Source organism: Sinocyclocheilus anshuiensis, unplaced genomic scaffold (assembly GCF_001515605.1).
Source record: "Sinocyclocheilus anshuiensis isolate Anshui unplaced genomic scaffold, SAMN03320099.WGS_v1.1 scaffold2039, whole genome shotgun sequence".
NCBI lineage: Eukaryota > Metazoa > Chordata > Actinopteri > Cypriniformes > Cyprinidae > Sinocyclocheilus > Sinocyclocheilus anshuiensis.
The window spans coordinates 242935-263540 of record NW_015550822.1 but is presented as its reverse complement, the minus strand read 5'-3'; the positions used below and the strand labels follow the sequence as shown (position 1 = coordinate 263540).

The 20606-nt window shown below is 37.3% G+C and overlaps 1 protein-coding gene across 1 annotated transcript; it reads right to left on the bottom strand.

Annotated features, from left to right (window-relative positions):
- Positions 1-8203: 8203 nt before the first annotated feature.
- LOC107661061 (fibroblast growth factor receptor-like 1) lies at positions 8204-20200 on the bottom strand. The gene is made up of 5 exons (XM_016450505.1): positions 20197-20200; positions 17111-17188; positions 12613-12897; positions 11434-11787; positions 8204-10144 (listed from the first exon to the last, which is right to left on the bottom strand). Exons 1-5 carry the CDS (start codon positions 20198-20200, stop codon positions 9738-9740), a joined length of 1128 nt encoding a protein of 375 aa, XP_016305991.1. The 3' UTR covers positions 8204-9737.
- Between the last annotated feature and the right edge of the window lie 406 nt (positions 20201-20606).

Sequence of the window (20606 nt, the reverse complement as noted above, 5' to 3'; positions counted from 1 at the left end):
TGGTACACTGCATCCCAAAATGCACTCACATGTGCTCAACATTTCTTTTCCAGTGTGACAACTGAACCAGAAGAATCTTTTACTTGACCTAGGCTTATTTTATGGTACTACCAAAAGACACTTGTATTACACAAAAGTGAGGTAAAAATGCAGAAACTGTTATATTTCTATATTTCTTGTTATTTATAAGTGTTTATTTTAGCATTTTTTTTTTGTTTTGTTTTTTGCATACCATAGTAGCAAGTTGGCTAATCCCTTGCTAAAAGAAGTACATCCTTTTAAAAAGAGCACTTATTATATAATAATATACTTTATATTTGTATACTTTATATTATACTTTATATTTGTGTACTCTGAATGTCATGTTTTTGGACACTTAATTGCATGTTAATTGTTAATTTTTTTGCAATTAGCTGTCTGTGTGTGTGGGTGTGTGTGTGTGTGTGTGTGCTTGACATCTAAGCAGGTCCTAAGTACACCTTTATATGAAATTTCATAATTCTTGTGTCATTGAAATATGGTTAAAGTATACTGCTGAATGTACTGAAAAAATGATATTATATAACACAACAGTTAAAATTATAATCAAGAATCTGATTTAGTATGTTAGTCATCACATCTAATTAACTGTACTTTATAGCATGACAAAAGAGTAGCCTATTAAAACGATTTAAAATATTTTAAGGGAACGCTTTTAATTCGACGTTATTACAAGTTGACTTTTTGAAAGTGTCTATTTAAGTGAGTTAAGAAATATATGTGTACTCTCTTTAAGTACACTTACAAGTGTCCTTTCTCGTTTATATTATATTATAACTTCTAAGATTAGCAGTACACTACAGGTGCACACTTCTTTTCCATACCTGTGTAGTATATGGTAAGCAGTACAATCTTATTCTGAACACATTAGTTGAACTCAGATAATGAGATACACATGAAAAAGTACTGTGGTGATACCATGGTATAGTGATAGTATCAGATGGTAATACCATGGTACTAATGATATATAATGTTATTTATAAAGTACGTCAAACAATTCATAGATGTCATAATACCTTTTTGTAGTTTTTTGCTATTTGCAAGTGTGTGAAACACATTCATTACACATATATCAAGCAGTCTTGAGATCAGTGTAGAAGGCATATGAGCTGTGAAGAAAAGTTACAGTGAAGAAAGAGTGAAATGTTCAAAAACATGCCACACAAAAGCACAGAGCGAAAAAAGAAATGAAACTGTCATCCGGTAACCACAGAAGAAATAACATCATCATGGCAGTATGTTAGCAAACACGACACTCAAGCACCACATCAAAGACACCGACACATGCAATGAATCACCAGACTGACACACAACATGCTAGCCACCAGCCAGAATGAAAGCAGTGACATCAGGTCCTAATTACAGTGTTATTCTAGCTGAAACACTCCAAAAATATGGACTTTATGTTTTACATTACAGAATTGGAATACGAATTGAAATGACAGTGACGTTGAGTTATTAGCCAGGGTAAACGGAGGGGAATATTTAGATGTAATGCATGTCAAGAGACAAATACATTACCAACAGGAGCATTAGGAAACTATGTGTCAGACACCACTGAATCACTGAATCATTTAAACCCCTAAAGCTTGACACAAACACATGAAACCACATGATGAGCCTCATATTTCATAACACATAGCATAAACCGAATACTCCACTTAGCTGACAGGTAGATAATCAGTCCATGAAAAGACCCACTATATGACAATTTATATCCTCTTTGCACATCGGTAAACATAACTAAAAAAAAAACATACTACACTATTACTAAGCTGTTTTAAATTATTTTGCATATGGTATTTGTCAACGTACCTAATGCATCATTAAAACACCATGATATTTGGTTAAACATAGTAATATGTGGGAAGAGATTATTACAAATACATTGTTTATGAATTATTTATATATGAATTCATTCAATAATTATATATTTATTTAATAAATAACTAATACTTTTTAAATAAATATGTTTTTTATAAATAAATAATACTTTATAGTATATCTATAGATAGATAGATATATGATCTATATAGATATTAATTAGTATTTAATAAAAAGTTGTTTTTGCAAAACACTTTTTGCAATTAACAGTTTGGTAGTATTTGTATATTAGTATTTATTGTTATTTTGAATGACCTTTTATTCTTATATTTTTAGTTTTCATTTGAATTTTAGTTGCATTTTTTTTATTCCTGTCATGTATTTTTGTTAAGTGCTTTTGTAATTTTCTATCATTTTTTGTCATTAACGATAACAAAAGTGATTAATAACGGATTATAAAAAAACTACTACTACTAATAATGATAATAATAATAGTACTAAATAAGTATATAATAAGAAGGTATTAATAACTTCAATAATTAGTAATTAATACACATATTTACTTTATTAGTAGTAGGCTATTACTTGATTATTAATATTTTAAAATAAGTTGTTTTCAGTGTCTTGAGTTATTTATCTATACTCGTCATTCATTCTCTCTCTCTCTCTCTCTCTGTTAGGGATTTCATGCTTCATCCAGAACATGGCAGGTGATAGATGCATGTGAATGGGGAGCGATTATCATCACTCGGCCTGCCCTGATCTGCCCCGGCTGGTAATTCACCGTCTCGTGTGTGTTTCTTGAGTTGCCCAGTGCAACCGTTTCCAACAGTATGTCTGTTTTGTCAAGACATCCAGCTCTCTAAGAGGGGCGAGGTGCGAACAGACAGTATTGTACATGTGAAATGTGCCTGAACTCTGGGGCTTCAGAGGGATTTAGGGTAATTTCCTGTACCGGGTCCAGCGAGAGTGAAATTCAGCCCTCGGGCAAGCTGTCATTGTGTCACGCAGTCTGAGAAAAATATAAATCAGACTTCCTTTGTACAGCCCCAGGGTGTACAAATGAGTTGTGCTGCTTCAGTGAGAGAAAGAAAACAGTTTGAGAGTTGGCATAAGTGATTGTCCAACTTTAAAACAGAGAGAGTCTTTGTGCTTTCAGCGGTAATGAAGTGATTTATGTTCCACGCTTCTGACCCCAACATATTGAACCGCTTAACCAAAGCAGGTATAGTTTATTGATTTGTATTAGGCTAAGCTAAGCTAGCTAAGCTTTTATTAGGCTAAGTTAAGCATCTTTTCAGTCAGAGTAAACACAGAAGCAATTTCCTTGTGATACAGAATTCCTAAATGAACGTTTGTTAAGGTCTAGACTACTTTAGCCTGAAACGACAACAAAAAGATGTCAACATTTAAAATTGACCTTGTTCCACACGACATAAACGTCAAGGTTAGCTATCAACACAGTCATGAATCGGCCCCACGTCATCAACTACTCATTCTCACCACAGCTGTGATTAATGATATTGTCATTTTACAGTGCGCGCGGTCACGACCTGCAGTCCTGTGAATAATTACAGGAAATAAGTTAAACGATGAGGATACCCTTGGATGGTCACATTTAATGCAAACAATGTGTTGCAACACCTGCCGAACACAATGACGGCACTTCCTCCACGCTGAATCCTCTGGTTTCTTTCAAGGCGCTAAAGAGGGTTTTATCTTTGTGAATGGCTTTATGGAACTTCCTGTTTAATTGTCGGCACGTTTCTCCCAAACGCCTTACCTTGGACGATAAGCATCTGTGTTATAGATCGAGACATTTCAGATGTCTGTTGTGGCTTCAGAGGTGGTCTGAAGGAAAAGATGGACAGGTAGGGGTTGGAAAAGCACAGCGCTGGTGTGTTTTAGCACACTTGCACAGATGTCCCACATGTGAATGGCTTTGATGACCCTGATTTCATCCCGGGCTTTCATGATGTCAGCGGGGCTGTAGAAAGATTCCTTTCCTTTAAGGCAACTTGGCAGGATGTGTAAAGAAAGGCCGAAAGACAACACCGAGATTAAGCTGCTTTTGTCATGGTTCTGTGGCAGACTTTAAAGGCTTTGGCTCCGGTCCCATCTCACAGACACTTTTTTTTTTGGTCCCTCCTCTCGCTCTCTGCATCTTTTTATTTTTGTACGCAAGGTAAACATTTAAGGAGAACCACTGGCAACCAGAGCGGGTGTGTTTTTTTTTTTTTTCTTCACTCTTTCAAATGGCAGCTTTTTTGTTGAGCGAGCCATTATGACTGTTTGAAAAAAGGAGGAAAGCAAACAGATAGTTCATTCTTTGAAAGAAACAGCCAGGTATTCCCAGGTGTTGGTCTTATAGACACTCACGGTTTCTGTGCCTCATTGAAGACGCTCACTCGTCGCTATACATGAAGAACTGCAAGAGCAGAATGAAGCTATTGAGAGGCAGCGGTAGTGCTTTCAAATCTGTGTGGTATTTCAGCTTCCTGATTACGCCAAATCCTTCCTGATCTTATACATACAAATGCTTCATTTGTAATGGAGAATTTTTTTTTAAATTATATTATTACACTAATATATAATGCATTTAAAATAATTCATAAGACTTTATAATAATCTTTCAATAATATAAAAAAATATTGTAAAATTTACAGTAACGTAATGGCAATTTAGGTTGTCGATAAGGCTATAAATTAACAAAAGTACTGTGAATCATCAACTACTACTGTAAATCACACAGCACAACTGTGAAAACAGCAAAACAAGAGCCACTTAATGCATTTACAGTATGTTACTGTAATAATACCATGCAGTTAATGTATTTCATTTAAGGAAAGCCATTGTCTTAAATTAGCCAATTGCCATTTAATTAAAAAAAACTAATATTTATGCTGTTAATAATGTGATTATAATTGTACTGTGAATTAATTTCATTTGAGTCCACTAAAACAGAATATTTTTAAAAATAAAATTAACAACTGAATTAACTAAAAACACTGATTTAACTCTAACAACAGCACTCATGCATGCAATAATGAAATTAGCAAAGAACATTCACAATTTATCAGAAACTCCAGTTTCTGCCTTTGCATAAAGCAACATGCAGCATAACATCAATGACTCATCCTTGACTTAAACACAGACTCTTCAGCTCTACTCTGCTGTAACTCCCAAAACACAGACAACAGAAACCCTATTAAATCCCAACACAACAGAACATGAAACACTAACAGATCTCCCAAACTTTCTTGTGCAAAAACACATTAAATACTTAACACTTCAGTTTAACATTTACTCCACTGAGCTGTCTTTGAGTTTGCATAGCATTTTTTTTCTACTAAGTGCAATAAGCTTCCACTAATATTTGAGTGAAATTAACTTTAATCTTTTTAGTAATCTTTAGTTTTGTTTTTAATCTTTAGTTTAATCTTTAGTATACATTACTTTATTTTCCTGATTTTACAGTAAACTACAGTATACTGACTGGCAGTCACAGCCTTAGATGAAATCAACTGCAAATAAAAGAACACTAAATTATTCATTAAAATATTGTGCACAAAACGTTTTGAGGTGTATAATTACATAATTTAAACACACAGAGAGTTCATTGATCAGCATATTAATTTCAATAATCGTGACATAAAAAAAAGTAAAATAAATACAATAAAATAATAAACAACTAATGACCATAATGTTGACAAACAAAGCATTTTCAATTAAACGTCAGCATCATTTAGAGCTATAGGCTACTCAAATATACACTACCGTTCAAAAGTTTAGGGTCATTTTTTTTTTTTTTTGAAAGAAATGAATGGGCTACTTTAATCAGCAAGGACACATGTAATTGATCAAAAGTGACAGCAAAGACATTTATGATGTTACACTGAAATTAAGTTCCAAAAAACATAAAAAATATTAAGCAGCACAACGGTTTTTCAACATTGATAATAATAAGAAATGTTTATTAAGCATTAAATCAGCATATCAGAAATATATTAGAATATCAGATCGGTCATGTGGCAATGAAGACTGGAGAAATGATGCTGAAAATTCAGCTTTGCCATAACAAGAATAAATTACATTTTAAAATATAGGCCTATTAAAATATAAAAAGTTATAAATAGTAATAATATTTCACAATAATACTGTTTTCCTTTATTTGTGATAAAATAAATGCAGTTGTGGTAAGCCCTCAAACTTTGGAACAGTAGTGTACATAATTACATTATTGAAGTGTACAATGTATTTAATTTTTTGTGTGTGTGTAGTATTGTGTAAAATTTTATAATAATTCATACATTTTAATAATGTATTTCTATGCAGTAAGTTTAGGTATAACTGTTTTGGGTAGAAAATATAATCTTAGGCAGCAAGTGAAGAGTCAGCTCTTGAATTTAATGTGTTGAAAGCAGGAAAAATGGGCAAGCAAAAAGGCATAAATAATTTAGACAAGAGCCAAATGGTGATGGACAGATGACTCGATCAACTCGATCGTCGATCAAAATGGCAAGTGTTTAGTGTGTAGTGGTTGATATCAGGATCGAGGAAGGACAGCTGGAGTCAGGGTCATGGGCACCCATGACTAGCGAAGGCTAGCCCGTCTGTCCCAATCACACAGAAGAGCTACTGTAGCTCAAATGGCTGAAATACTGAACTCTGGCCATGATAAAAAGGTGTCAGAACACACAGTGCATCACAGTTTGCCGCGTAGTCGCAGACCAGTTAGAGTGCCCATGATGAACCATCCACCACCGTAAGTATCTACAATGGACATGTGAGAGTCATAACTGGACAACTGGTCTGATGAATCACATTTTTTTTTTAGATCAGGCAGATGGCTGGGTGTGTGTGTTTACCTGTGGAAAAATGGCAAAGGCCGTGTTACGCTCTGGGCAATGTTCTGCTAGGAAAACCTGGGTCCAGTAATTAATCTAGAAGCAGCTTTGACTCATACCACCTAAAGGTTTTTACAGACCATGTACGTCCCTTAATGCCAATGGTGTTTCCTGATGTTCCCTACAGTGGCCTCTTTCAGCAGAAGATGGACCCTGCCATGAATTGTTCAGGAACAGTTTGAGGTGTTGCCTTGGCCTCCAAATTCCCCAGATCTCACTCCGACTGAGCATCTATGGGATGTGCTGGACAAACAAATTCAATCCATGAAGAACCCACCTTGCAACTTGCAAGACTTAAAGGATTAGTTAATTTCCAGAAGGAAAATTTCCTGATAATTTACTCACCCCCATGTCATCCAAGATGTTCATGTCTTTCTTTCTTCAGTCGAAAAGAAATCAAGGTTTTTGAGGAAAACATTCCAGGATTTTTCTCCATATAGTGGACTTGAAGAGTTGAAGGTCCAAATTGCAGTTTCAGTGCAGCTTCAAAGGGCTTTACACGATCCCAGCCGAGGAACAAGGGTCTTATCTAGCGAAACAATCGTTCATTTACTAAAAAAAATTAAAATGTATATACTTTTTAACCACAAATGCTCATCTTGCACTAACTCGACTTCACGCATTATGTAATCACGTTGGAAACGTCACACATGGTTAGCGCTTCGTCTGTGTTCTTCAGTTCAAAAAGGTTGGGTAGGGTGAAAAACTCATCTTCAAAATCATCTGAAGTCATTGTTTTACCTGTTTTTTTAAAGGGCATTTGACTTTCTTTGCACGTTCGCATTTGAAAACACTGGGTTGGTACTTCCGCCTACGTTACGTGCAAACTTTCCAACGTGACTACGTAATGCGTGAAGTCGAGTATATACAAAAAGTATATACATTTGTATTTTTTAGAAAATGACCGATCGTTTGCTAGATAAGACCCTTATTCCTCGGCTGGGATCATGTAGAGCCCTTTGAAGCTGCATTGAAACTGCAGTTTGGACCTTCAACCCACTGGATCCCATTGAAGTCCACTATATAGAGAAAAATCCTGGAAAATTTTCCTCAAAAACCTTAATTTCTTTTCGACTGAAGATCCTTTTAAGGATCTGCTGCTAATCTCCACAGAAAGCACAGGACATGTTCAGAGGTCATGTGGAGTCATTCCCTCAACACAGGTAGCACCTACACAATATTAGGCTGGTGGTTTTAATGTTGTGGTTGTTGGGGTCAGTGTGATTTAATATAGTTGTCAGGAAAATAGGCATAGATTGGAAATTTGTTATTTTTAAGGTTCTAATAATATTTTGTTACTTCAGGCAGTACGTATAAAATTGGACAAATTTAATGGTATTCCAAATAAAGATACAAGTTGTTAAATTTGTAACAGCTGATATTTTGAAGACTTTCAAAGCAAATGACACACTCAACACATTTTCATACCTGGTGAACAAGAGCTTTATCATTTTATGATAATTATAAAATGATTTTAATGTTTCAATGTGACAAACATATTTTTTTTTAACATAAAAACAGGCCAGACTGTACAAGATTGTCCATACAGAGATAACTACTTAGGACCGTTGTGTTATTTTTTTCAACAGCACATAACTATTTAACACTTGATATATGCTACATAGCTTACACTGCAGCTAAGGGAAGACAATGCTATGCATACTCGTATTTGGTTTAAAACATCTAGATAATGCCCAATTCAAAGCATCAAAACATTGCTTACAAATAAATTACCTATTTTAGAATCACTAAAGTTTTACAAGGTTTGGCTGGCTTTCTTAAACTAACAGGGGCAATGAATTTCAAAGAATGTTATGCTGAAGTAGCTAGCAGATGTCTGGGATAAGTGCATTCCTGTATTCCCGCAGTCCTTTCAGCATCAACCTTTTACCATGAACATCACGGTAAACACATGCACGGACAATGAGTTTCAGTCTAACGTTTGTTTTTGAAACTCTGACTCACTTCTGTAAATATTAAAGGGGAGCCATTACATGAGCAGTCAAAGGCATTTTACACAGTCTTCAATATAGTGGTCAAGCTTATGAAACTACAACTCCCCTTTCACAAAAAATGAAAAAAAAACAAAAAAAAAAACAAGGCCATAGAGGAACTATGGGATTGCGGTACCTCAGGTTATTCAGAGTAGGCCCTGAAAATAAAAGCACAAAGTTAATGAACCCTCGCCAGTACGTACAATGCCAAAATCTCATCATATCTTTAGTTACGATATAACCAGAGCTCAAGGATATTCTATTTTTCCATTAAAGAAACAGTTAGAAAACTAGACTGAACCTACACCATTTCTTAAATTTGAAACATGGTACACCATACCTGCAAAAACAACACGAACATACGCTCTCATGCATTCAATCGGTCTTAAAAGATATAAACTGTTACAGGAAATATACTGTAACTGGATCTCTCAATATCTGCAAACAATTTTCTTATGCATGCAAACGAACGATTCACTGAGATTTGGTGCTAATCCAAAAAATATTTTTGGCCCCATCCACAAGATTAGTCAATGGGCTTCTGAAAAAATCGTATTAAAATACCGTAGCATCAGTTCGTGGCTGAATCGCAGATTGAAGAGACAATACATTTGTGTCTTTTGTCCCATACAAATCTGCAAAAGTGTTTGCTCTGCCAGCAGTGTTTCTGTGAAAGATTTCTCCATTTCAAAACAGACTCAAATATCATCATTTGTTCGCTAGCCTTGCCCTTTTCCACCCCACTGCTCATAATGTCTTTATGCTTGCGGTATTCAGAGCGAGGGACTGTTTAGACTGCAACAACGTGGCTCAATTGTCTTTCCGTTCTCTAGGTTTTGAGCAGAAATGTTTGTTTGAGGAAGCCCTTGCCCATTCTGAAGGCCAAAACGCTGCCCTATTTTGGTGACAAAATGTTGGGTCAGAGACTGAAGAGATATGTGAAGAATGAACCAGTGGACTGTAAGTGTGAAGGCTAACATTGGTAGTGGATGTGTTGGTGCTGGTGAATTTTGCCGTCCACGTGCGAGTGAGTATGTGTGTGAATGTCTGAATAGATCTTTGGGTAGACTTTGGGAGCAGCTTGGGCCAGCAGAAGCTGTTGTTGTTGCTGCTGAGCCAAATACTCCTCGTAGGTGACGGAGCCGATGCAGTCTTTATCGGCAGCCGTGAGCGCCCGCTCTCTGGGCAGCTGCCGGTGGCCGTTGGGTAAGGTCTGGGCTGAGATTATGGCTCCTGAGGAACAGTGCTTTCTGGACTGGCAGAACCAGAGCAGGACGGTGCCCAGAATGAAGACCACTCCCGCCGGGATGCCAATGATGACGGGCCAGGGAAGGCTGGGAGGCAGAACAGACGGGATCGGGGAGAATGGCGGCTTTGGGTCTGGATAAGGACAGAGATGAGAAAACCACAATATAAAGAACAACAAAACTGACAGTTCGATTTAGCAGTGTCAGATTATCTGACATGGCTGAATTTCTTTGTAACGAGGAAGAGTATCACATGAGACATTTAGGCTGGACACATACTTAATTCATAAATTATTATGGTACTGTATGATGACATCATGACCATGAGCACATCAACACAACTGCCCACATCTACATGCTGATCCAGCATTGAGCACTTGCAGGAGTATGGACTACATCAGTATGCAAAGTAGGGGTGTGCAATATATATCGTCTGCGATAATATCGTAAAATTTGCTTGGTAACAGCCCAAATGTCTTATTATTCTAATTCCCTGATTAAATGTAAGAATTTGATTCAAAAGATAATGGACACTTTTAGAAAAAATGTCTCTATAAAGGTAAAAATGCACATAAAATGCAAAAATCAGTTTAAACTTATTGGAAAAGATTAATTTCTATCAGTATGAACTGACCACCACACAGAATATGAAGAATATTAAAAACATTAGGAGTCAGCTGTCTTCGGCAGTCCTTAAGGTACCAGCACAATAACACACTCAGCAAAATATCGTCTAATTATCGTTATCGATAAAATCCCATAAAATATCGAGATATAATTTTTTGTCAATATCGCACACCCCTAATGCAAAGGTTAGCCAATAATAACACAAATCATTTACATAATGTGCATTAGGACTGTAAATCAATTGAAAATTTAAGTTTAAACTAAGTGACAGATTTTTGTGATTAATTGTAGTCATACCTAACATTACCACTTTCGATCAAATTAATACTGAATCAAAATAAAGGAAAAATATTTTCAAAAATATATTGAATAATATTATTATTAATAATATTGAATAATATTCATACATAAATACTACACTCTAAAAAAATGCTGGGTTAAATACAGCCCAGCGTTGGGTAAAATACGGACAAACCCAGCGATTGGGTTGTTTTGACCCAGCATTTGGGTTACTACCCAGAAGGTTGGGTTAAACATTTAACCCAACCGCTGGGTCAAAAGAACCCAATCGCTGGGTTTGTCCATATTTTACCCAGTGCTGGGTTTTATTTAACCCAGCATTTTTTAGAGTGTACTATATTATTGCTAATATAAAATAAAATACAATATTTATTGTCTTTTAACCTAACTAAATCAAGGCCAGTATCGTCAATACGACATAAAAATAAAATAAAAATCGTACTTCAAGAAAACGTAAAAATGCTACTAAAATACATCACAGAGAATAATACTGACCAGGAAGAACAGTAAGGAAGGCACTGCGGAAGCTGTAGCCCATGGTATTGGCCCCAAGGCAGATGTACATGCCAGCGTCCTCCTCCTTGGCTCGAGTGATAAGTAGCTTGTTCAAATAGGAGCCGTCTGGTCGTGACCACACGTCACCCGTGGGCAACACAACGAAGCGATGGTCTCCGACCTCAATGGTGGAGTTGTATTTGTTCTCACCTCCTGGTTCGACCCTCTTTAGCCACTGGATAACCGGCTTGACATCACTGCGTACTTTACACTGGAAAGATGTGGTGCCACCGTAGTCTACTGTAGTGTTTACTGGATGAGTTCCTGTCAAGATGGGCTTGGAATTTGTGCGCTCTGTAATGAAATAAGGACAATTTTATTTACTAATCAGTATTTAACACAATTACGGGTCTATAATGCACAGATTGTTTTTCTATTTTGTGTCCTAAAATAGTTTTAGGCTATTTTGAGTAAGGAAAAAAATGTCACATATGACTCTACTGAGAGCAAGATTAATGAACTTCTTCCTGTTAGGATGTGCTTGTAAAGTTAGCAAATGCAGCGAATTAATTTGAAGCAGCAATAAAAACCGGGAGCAGCAAAATAATTTGCTTAAAATAAATTGGCTGCTATTAAACTGTATAATATGTGTGTGTGTATATATATATATATATATATATATATATATGAAGGGTTCATTTGCAAAAACAGATAACTCCGTTTTTAACAATTCTCTGAAAAAACATGATTTCTTTGTGCATTCCAATTAATCTTAATCAAACTGCAGTTGGGTTATTTTGATATATATATATATATATATATATATATATATACACATATATCAAAATTGTAAGAACAATATAGAATTAAATGATCAATTCCTTATCATGCATACATAATAATAAGCCATTAACTGATTGAGACAGTTTGGCTGGTGCTGCAGTGTGTTAGTGCTGCTAATAAAGAACGCTAACGCTGTTTGTTAGGAATGATTGGGTCCTAAACTCTGACAGCATGCCAGACAGCTGTTAATCCCCCTTGAACAGCATCCAGCAACGAGAGAAATAATGTTAAACTGTTGCTGCATGTTCATTCTTTCAGTCTACCCTATATAAGTGAATCATCAAAAGCTCCATCACATTCCAGGACAACATCAAAGAGACGAGGTGGATGACTCACGGATGACTTCCACTTTATAGGTGGCGTTGATCTCCCCGGCACGGTTGGACACATGACACGTGTATTTGCCGCTGTGTTCAGGTGTAAGATTCTTCAGACTGAGAGTCCACTTCTTCTTTCGGCCTTCGCCCACCTCCTCGGGCGTCAGAGGCCTGCTGTCTTTCAGCCAGACGATGTCAGGTCTGGGGTTGCCGCTGGCGGTGCACTTGAGCCTTACTGAGCTCCCCACTGGCCGGGCGATCACACGCTTTCTCATTTTGGCCGGCTGTGTGAAGCGGGGCCGCACTACAAAGAAAGACAAAAGGAAAGAAAAGGTTAGACAGCATCATTGCTTTTTGAAATACAGTACCTTAAAACCTGATTGGAACAGGTTTACAGCCTTCTTTAATAAGGCATTTAGATGTGAATGTGCAAGTCTGTGTCAAAAAATTATTTACACTACAGAAATGAAGGTGACTTGACATCTCAATGATGAGAATTAGGGGCAATGAGAACTGTTACGTCAAAAACATGGAAACCATGATATACTTGAATGTTCTTAAAAATGTTCTTAACTTTTCTCCATTTACATTTTATTTAGATTTTGGGGTGAAAGGTTAATTCATATTAGTTTAGTAGTGAAATAACAGTTCTATGACATTTGTCCAATTTAGATTTAATTTTGAAGTCTGAAACTAAATTTAAAATAACATGATCATGCTTGCTGCTTTTAAGAGCTTTACTAAATAAAAGGAGAAAGACGGAAGACTGATTCATCATCAGAATTTATACAACACCACTAACATTACAAAGAAAATAAAGCATAAAAGAGCGGACATGAAGTTCTTGTGTGGGCAAATTTACTGAGCAAAGCACCACACCATGAATGCAATCAGACAAAGCAAACAGCAGCTCCTCTGTAGTTTCATGCTGACTGTTACCGCTCACAGCAGACTCTGAACAAACACCATAAAATCAAATACAATAGTGAACTAAGCAACTCCCACTAGCAGTCATCATAACTGCTATGCAACACAGTACAAAAACAAGCAGGTCAGGCCCTCTTTGAACACCGCCGAGTTTAGCGGTACTCCGATATCAAATCAGAGGGCAGCTGTCGGAGGGGAATGGAATGCTTCCCCCCTCACACTTCACATAAATAGCCTGCTCTTTGGCTTGTCAAACACAATTACCAAAGCAAACACTGGGCTCCAGAGGTAGGAGTGTACGACTCCAGGGAGTAATGAGCAACAGGAAATATTGTGGGGACCGTCCAATCCCAGACCACAAGGCTACCTGTCAGTATCTGGGAAGATTCAGCCACATGTGTGCCGGCCTGGAGAAGGGGGTTTGATGGGAAAATAAAGGGGTGATCAACTGTACGTGCTGTCCAAACCCTCTGTGACAAGGCTCAGTTTCCATTGGCCACATGCTTTTCTATCAGGCCACACATCAAATGTAGATCACCAACACTCATCCAGCATACACCATGCTGTCATATTTTGTAAGACCGTGGCGCTTTGAGTACTATAATATACTACTGAGTACTATATCAAAACATCAGGGCTACTACGGTGCACTACAAAAAAACGGCAGTGCTGCGACAGGTATGCTACAAAAATGCCACTGCTACTATACTACAGAAAAATGGCAGAGCTGTTATGCTACAACAAATGTCACCGCTAATGTACAACAAAATGTCATCACTGCGATGCTACAACAAATGTCACCACAACTATACTACAACAAAACAGTAACGCTACTATGCTGCAAGTCATTTCACCACTACTATACTACAAATCAAAAGCACCACTAGGCCTGTCACGATAACAACTTTTTGTTGTGCGATATATTGCCCCAGAAATAATTGCGATAAGCGATATTATTGTCATTTTAAAGACCATTTTATGCCACTGAATATATAATCATAATGCAACAGCATAATAATGCAAGAAGGCCTACGCACTTACAACAAAATGTCATTGTTACTACACTACAACAAAACAGCAGCGATGCTATGCTACAACTGATGTCATCACTACTGTACTACAACAAAATTTCATTGTTACTATACTACAAAAAAAAAACAGCAGCGCTACTATGCTTCAATTGATGTAATCGCTACTATATTACAAACAAAAAAGCAGTACTGCTATGCTTAGGGTTGCCAACTTCAGAAAAGGAAAATAAGGAAAATAAGGGACAATCGTGGTTTTTCACACACACACCCACACACACACACACACACACAGGTATATCTTTTAGATTTGTAATTTTTTTTTAATGGAGTCTCTTATGCTCATTAATGTTGCATTTATTTGATAAAAAATACAGAAAAAATCAGTAATATTGTTAAATATTATTGCAATTTCTAATATTGGTTTCCTATATTTCTGTGACGCAGCACTTTTATTCAAAATAGAAATATTTTCAACAATATCACTTTTTATCCATTTAACACATCCTTGCTGAATAAAAGTATTCGAAAAGTTTCTTTAAAAAAAAAGAAGAAGAAAAAAAAGAAATTTACTGACCCCAAACCTTTTTTTTTTTTTTAACTGTTATTTCAAATTGCAGTAATATTTCACAAAATTACAGTTTTTTTTCTGTATTTTTGATCAAATAAATGCAGGCTTGATGAGCATAAAAACCTCTTTAAAAAACATAAAAATCTTACTGATCCAAAACTTTTGAACGGCAGTGTAAATATATATATATAGGCTATAGGCAATCTACCTCATGAACAGTTAAATGTTCTCCCATTGTGCAATAAAAATATGTGCAATAACCTTATACTATTTATCACGACACTAAAACAAATTCCTTGTATGTGCAAACATACTTGGCAATAAAGCTCTTTCTGTCTTCTGATATGTGCGTATGTAATATAGCCTACAGTAGGCCCATTGGTCATTTTGTGTTTTAAGAACGATATTCAAGGTTAAGAATACGCTGGAAGTTACTTAAATGTAAATTGTTTTATCTAGGTATACATTAGAGAAATACGACTTTCCTTACTGATCGCGTCTTCCCTCAGGTAAAATGCTCGTTTTCTTGCATGGCTGGATGTTGGAATCACGTTGTTTGCATTCGCTCTAACTGATTTGCTGAAGTCGAAACGCGGTCGTTAAAAAACCCAACTCCATTAGCGCGAGTCCCGCTCGCTGAGAAGCGGGAGCGACCAGCCGGCAGAGGATTCCGCTTGATCTTAAAGCCTCCCTGGAACGGCTATGTTCACAAATCAAACACTTGTCAAAAAATTCTCAATTTAGAATTTGTTATTTGTATGGTCTAGGTGTTCATACGGCATATGCCTTATACGGGACAAACTGCGTTCCGTATAGCTTTCATACGGAACGCTTCTTTGATGCCTTAAATACGGGACGATTCCGTATTATACGGAACGGTTGGCAACCCTAGCTATGCTACAACAAATGTCACCGCTGCTATACCACGACAAAATGGCTGCACTGCTATGCTACAACAATTGTCACCACTACTATACTACACCAAAACGGCTGCACTGCTATGCTACAATAAATATCACTGCATCTATAGTGATATAATTTAGCTGTTATGCTGCAACAAATTTCACCACTACTATACTACAAAACAGAAGCACCACTATGCTACAGCAAAATGGTGGTGTTGTTATGCTATAACAAATCAATACTACTATACTATAACAAAATGGCAGCACCAATATGCTACAAAAAATTTCACCACTACTGTACTACAACAAAACAACAGCGCTGCCATGCCATGCATAGCTGTAAAGCTACAACTAATATCACCGCAACTATACCTCAAAAAAAAACAGCAACATTGCTTTGCTACAACAAATGCCACCGCTACTATACTACGACAAAATTGCAGCATTGCTTTGCTACAGCAAATGCCATCGCTACTGTACTACAACAAAATTGCAGCATTGCTTTGCTACAACAAATGCCATCGCTACTGGACTACAACAAAATTGCAGCATTGCTTTGCTACAACAAATGCCATCGCTACTGGACTACAACAAAATTGCAGCATTGCTTTGCTACAGCAAATGCCACTGCTACTATACTACAACAAAATTGCAGCATTGCTTTGCTACAGCAAATTCCACCGCTACTGTACTACAACAAAATTGCAGCATTGCTTTGCTACAGCAAATGCCATCGCTACTATACTATATACTACAACAAAATTGCAGCATTGCTTTGCTACAGCAAATGCCATCGCTACTGTACTACAACAAAATTGCAGCATTGCTTTGCTACAACAAATGCCATCGGTACTGTACTACAACAAAACGGCAGCACCGCTATGCTACATTTAATATCCTAAGTTCTAGTTTTTTAATGTTCTTTAAATTCTAATACAATGTAAAACTAAAAGTTGCATTTCATGAAAAGCAGCTTATGAAACATCTTGGCAGCTGCAGCGCATATTTCAGTGACTTTCTGGGCAGCAATTATAAATACCAGGAATGAAGGAGATCAAAGGGGATCAGAGGACTGTAGCACCTTACCCAGTTTTCCCGTCAGGTCAGTGGAGTACTCGGTTTCACCAGCTGGTCTAGCACCTTCCCTCCTAGCACTGGAGTCATCTAGAGACAGAAAGATAGAGGGAGAATGGAGTATTTACATATCAAAACAACCACATGCTCTTCCGATAAATATGAGAATCAACTCTGAGATTGCCACACATACAGTATTTGTGTTCAATAGCATTACTATAATTCTTCGGCCAAATCACTGCAATCCTTCACCACCTAAACCAAAATGAACAACTGTCTCTTCATCAGCTGACTAGTAAGCAAACATGATACTGTAGCTGAGAGCTTTTAAATAAGGGATTGAGAGTGTCAGAATTAGGCCAGAAACATAGTTTAATCAAGTGCACAACAGTAGATGTTGCTATTGCATTGCAAGCATGCAGCCTAGATATACTGCGCTCTGGCATTACAAGGTTGGTAACAAACCTCAGGACTCAAGGGGGTGATAGAGTGTCCTTAAGATGTCTCTGTCAATAATCCGGACGTGTTCTTATTCATCATTTACTAGCTTTATAGCTTGTTTATACAAGACATTTCAAGACACAGCAACTTGCAGAATTCATGTTCAGATTCAAAGAGTATGTTTTAGGCCTAAAAGTGACTCACACAGTTTACAAATGTTAAAATTCACAAAGATTTACATACATTAACTAATAGGAAATAAAAGCCTTTTAAATGAACAATTACAAAAGCAGAAGATGTTACATCATATCTGAGGAAACAAAAGAGGATGATCTTTGAAAATTTAGAAAAGCCAAAAGGATTCTTGGTTTGTGCATTTGATGCAATTCACTAAGATCTTCACTCACAACTCAGCATTTATTGTGAAATACCGAACCTTCTAATCTGAGAAGATATGTTCAAAATTTAAGGCAAACATCTGAAGTCACGTGTGGTGAAGAGTGAAAACCATGCCTGGAAATCTGTGGCCCTTCTGCTCTAGTTACAGCCCCTGCTCATCCGTTCACCACATGACTGGCATTTTCAGGCCTGTCAGCTCTTTGAAGCTGTCGGCGGGGTGGTTTGATCTGAGAATGTACACAGTTTAACACTCCTGCAGGAGAGGTTCCAGTTCGGACAAAGGAAAACAGCTCATTGCTGGGCTAACAGCTTAATTACTATGGCTCATACCCTTCACTGAGCCCCTCAAGTATGGTCACTCTACACATAGCTCTTTTGTTCATGTCAGGCTCACGCTCATTGCAACCATCAAACATACATTTTCATTGGCACCTTAACAGCGGTTTTAGAATTACCCCTAGGTTTCTCATTTTAACATCATTTATAAATGTAGCTTGCGTGTCAAAAAAACGCTCCAGAACTTTCTTAACATATATAGCACTCTGTGAGCTCATAAAACATGCACACATACTTCAAGACTTCAAACTGACTATAAAGGTGTGAGGAAAAACCGAGTATGATTCATGGAAAGTCAACAAATCTTGGAAGGATGAGGGTTGTCAGGTTTCTAAACCAAACAAACTCCTGTTTCCCTTTCATTAAGGCGAAGTGACACCACAGCGTGCTGCATTTCACACATCGACCATCTAGGTACGTTCATAATTTCGAACAAGCTCAATATGACTGAGATGTTTGCATAACCCTTCAGTATGTTTGCTTTCATGTCTGCAGTGGAGACGGCAGTAGAAAACATGCCTTTTTCCGTAGGAAATCTGAGCACAAAGTTTCTGTTCCACTGGGTTTTCACCAGGTTTGTGGTCTTCTTCTTATAATGTTCATTGGTGAGGTTGCGGACCAGGTACCCTCTTTTGCTCCCTGGCAAGGCTGGGATTTTCTGTAGATTTTGGCCACTGGTCCCTCGCTAAGAATACGTCCAACTTGGCTGTGCCACGTCCGTCAGGGGCAGCAAAAACCCTCTGGTGATCAAGATTTATTGCACTTGAATGTTCTGCTTATGACCTCCAGTGCCGTCAAAATGGTTACATCGATGAAGTTGAACAATTACCTCATGTTTTTCTGGAAGCAAAGCAACCACCTTCGCTCAAAGCAAAACAGTGTTTCTGAACACAACATGCTAATTATGCTGTCATCCTTTACATCTATGGTGAAGTCGGCTATGAAACTGGAGATGGTTTGGAGACAATCCTCGTGAGTGAAACCTCAACAGGAGAGACAATATGGGGCTCTAGCTGTTAGCTGTTACCTTGGCTTTGATTTACTGAATTCCAGCACTGGCTTATGGAAACCATTACCAACTCTACTGCTACACAGCTCTATATTAACAGCCAGCTCTAAACTGTGAAAATTTATGGGCCGTGGTCACAGCAGAGACGTTACTACTTTACTGACTACAGACTAACCCGAGAATGAATAACACTAAGAAGTTGACAGATTAACTGCCTGCCGAGCATATTTATGTTTGATCGCACCAATGTATCTTTTGGCCACTGCATACTTGGGAATAGAAGAACCATGCTTGTGGATGTTTCACAATACGAAAAACTGTGACCTGGCCCAAACGTCACTATTTTTATATGAGTGAACCTTTTGAATGCCGTCAACATTTGCTCAACGTGATTTTTTTAATCTGAATGAATGTAGATGGCTGTATGATGGTTGCAGCATTTACACACCAAAACACTTAAAAGTCAACATGAAATCTAAATGTAATCCATTTACTTTCTTAATACACATACAATGTTTTATTTTGAATGTCTTTGCAATCCTGTTCTACTTGGAAATATGTAAATGTTGTCAAATTAGTTGTGAACTACACTACATATATATATACAGTGCCTTGCGAAAGTATTCAAAACCCCATCATTTTTTTCATGTTTTGTTATGTTGCAGCCTTATGCTAAACTGCTTTAAATGACTTTTTTTCCCACATCAATCTATACTCCATACTCCATAATGCCAAAGCAAATAACAGGTTTTTAACATCTTTGCAAATTTATTAAAGATCCCTGGGCAAAAAAAAAAAAAAAAACTGCCTGTAGAGCTCAGAGACAGGATCGAATCAAACCACACATCTGGGGAAGAGTTCAGAATCAATTATGCTGCATTGAAGGTTCACAGAAGCATGTAGCCTCCATTACCCATAATGGAAGACGTTTGGAACAACCAGGACTCATCCCAGAGCTGGCCTCCTGGCCAAACTGAGCAACTGATGGAGAAGGGCTTTGGTTATTGTGGTGACCAAGAACCTGATCGTCACTCTAGTTGAGCTCCATGACCATATGTGGAGAGAGGAGAAACCTACAGAAGGACAAACATCACTGCAACACTCCACCAATCCAGTCTTTATGGCAGTGTGGCCAAACTCAATCCTCTCCTCAGTGAAGATATATGAAAACTCACTTTGAATTTGCAAAAAAGCACCTAAAGGACCCTCAGACTGTGAGAAACAAGAGTCTCTGGTCTGATGAACTTCAATTCTAAGCATCATGTTTGAAGGAAACCAGGTCCGCTCATCACCTGCAGAGTACCACCCCAAAAGTAAAGTGTG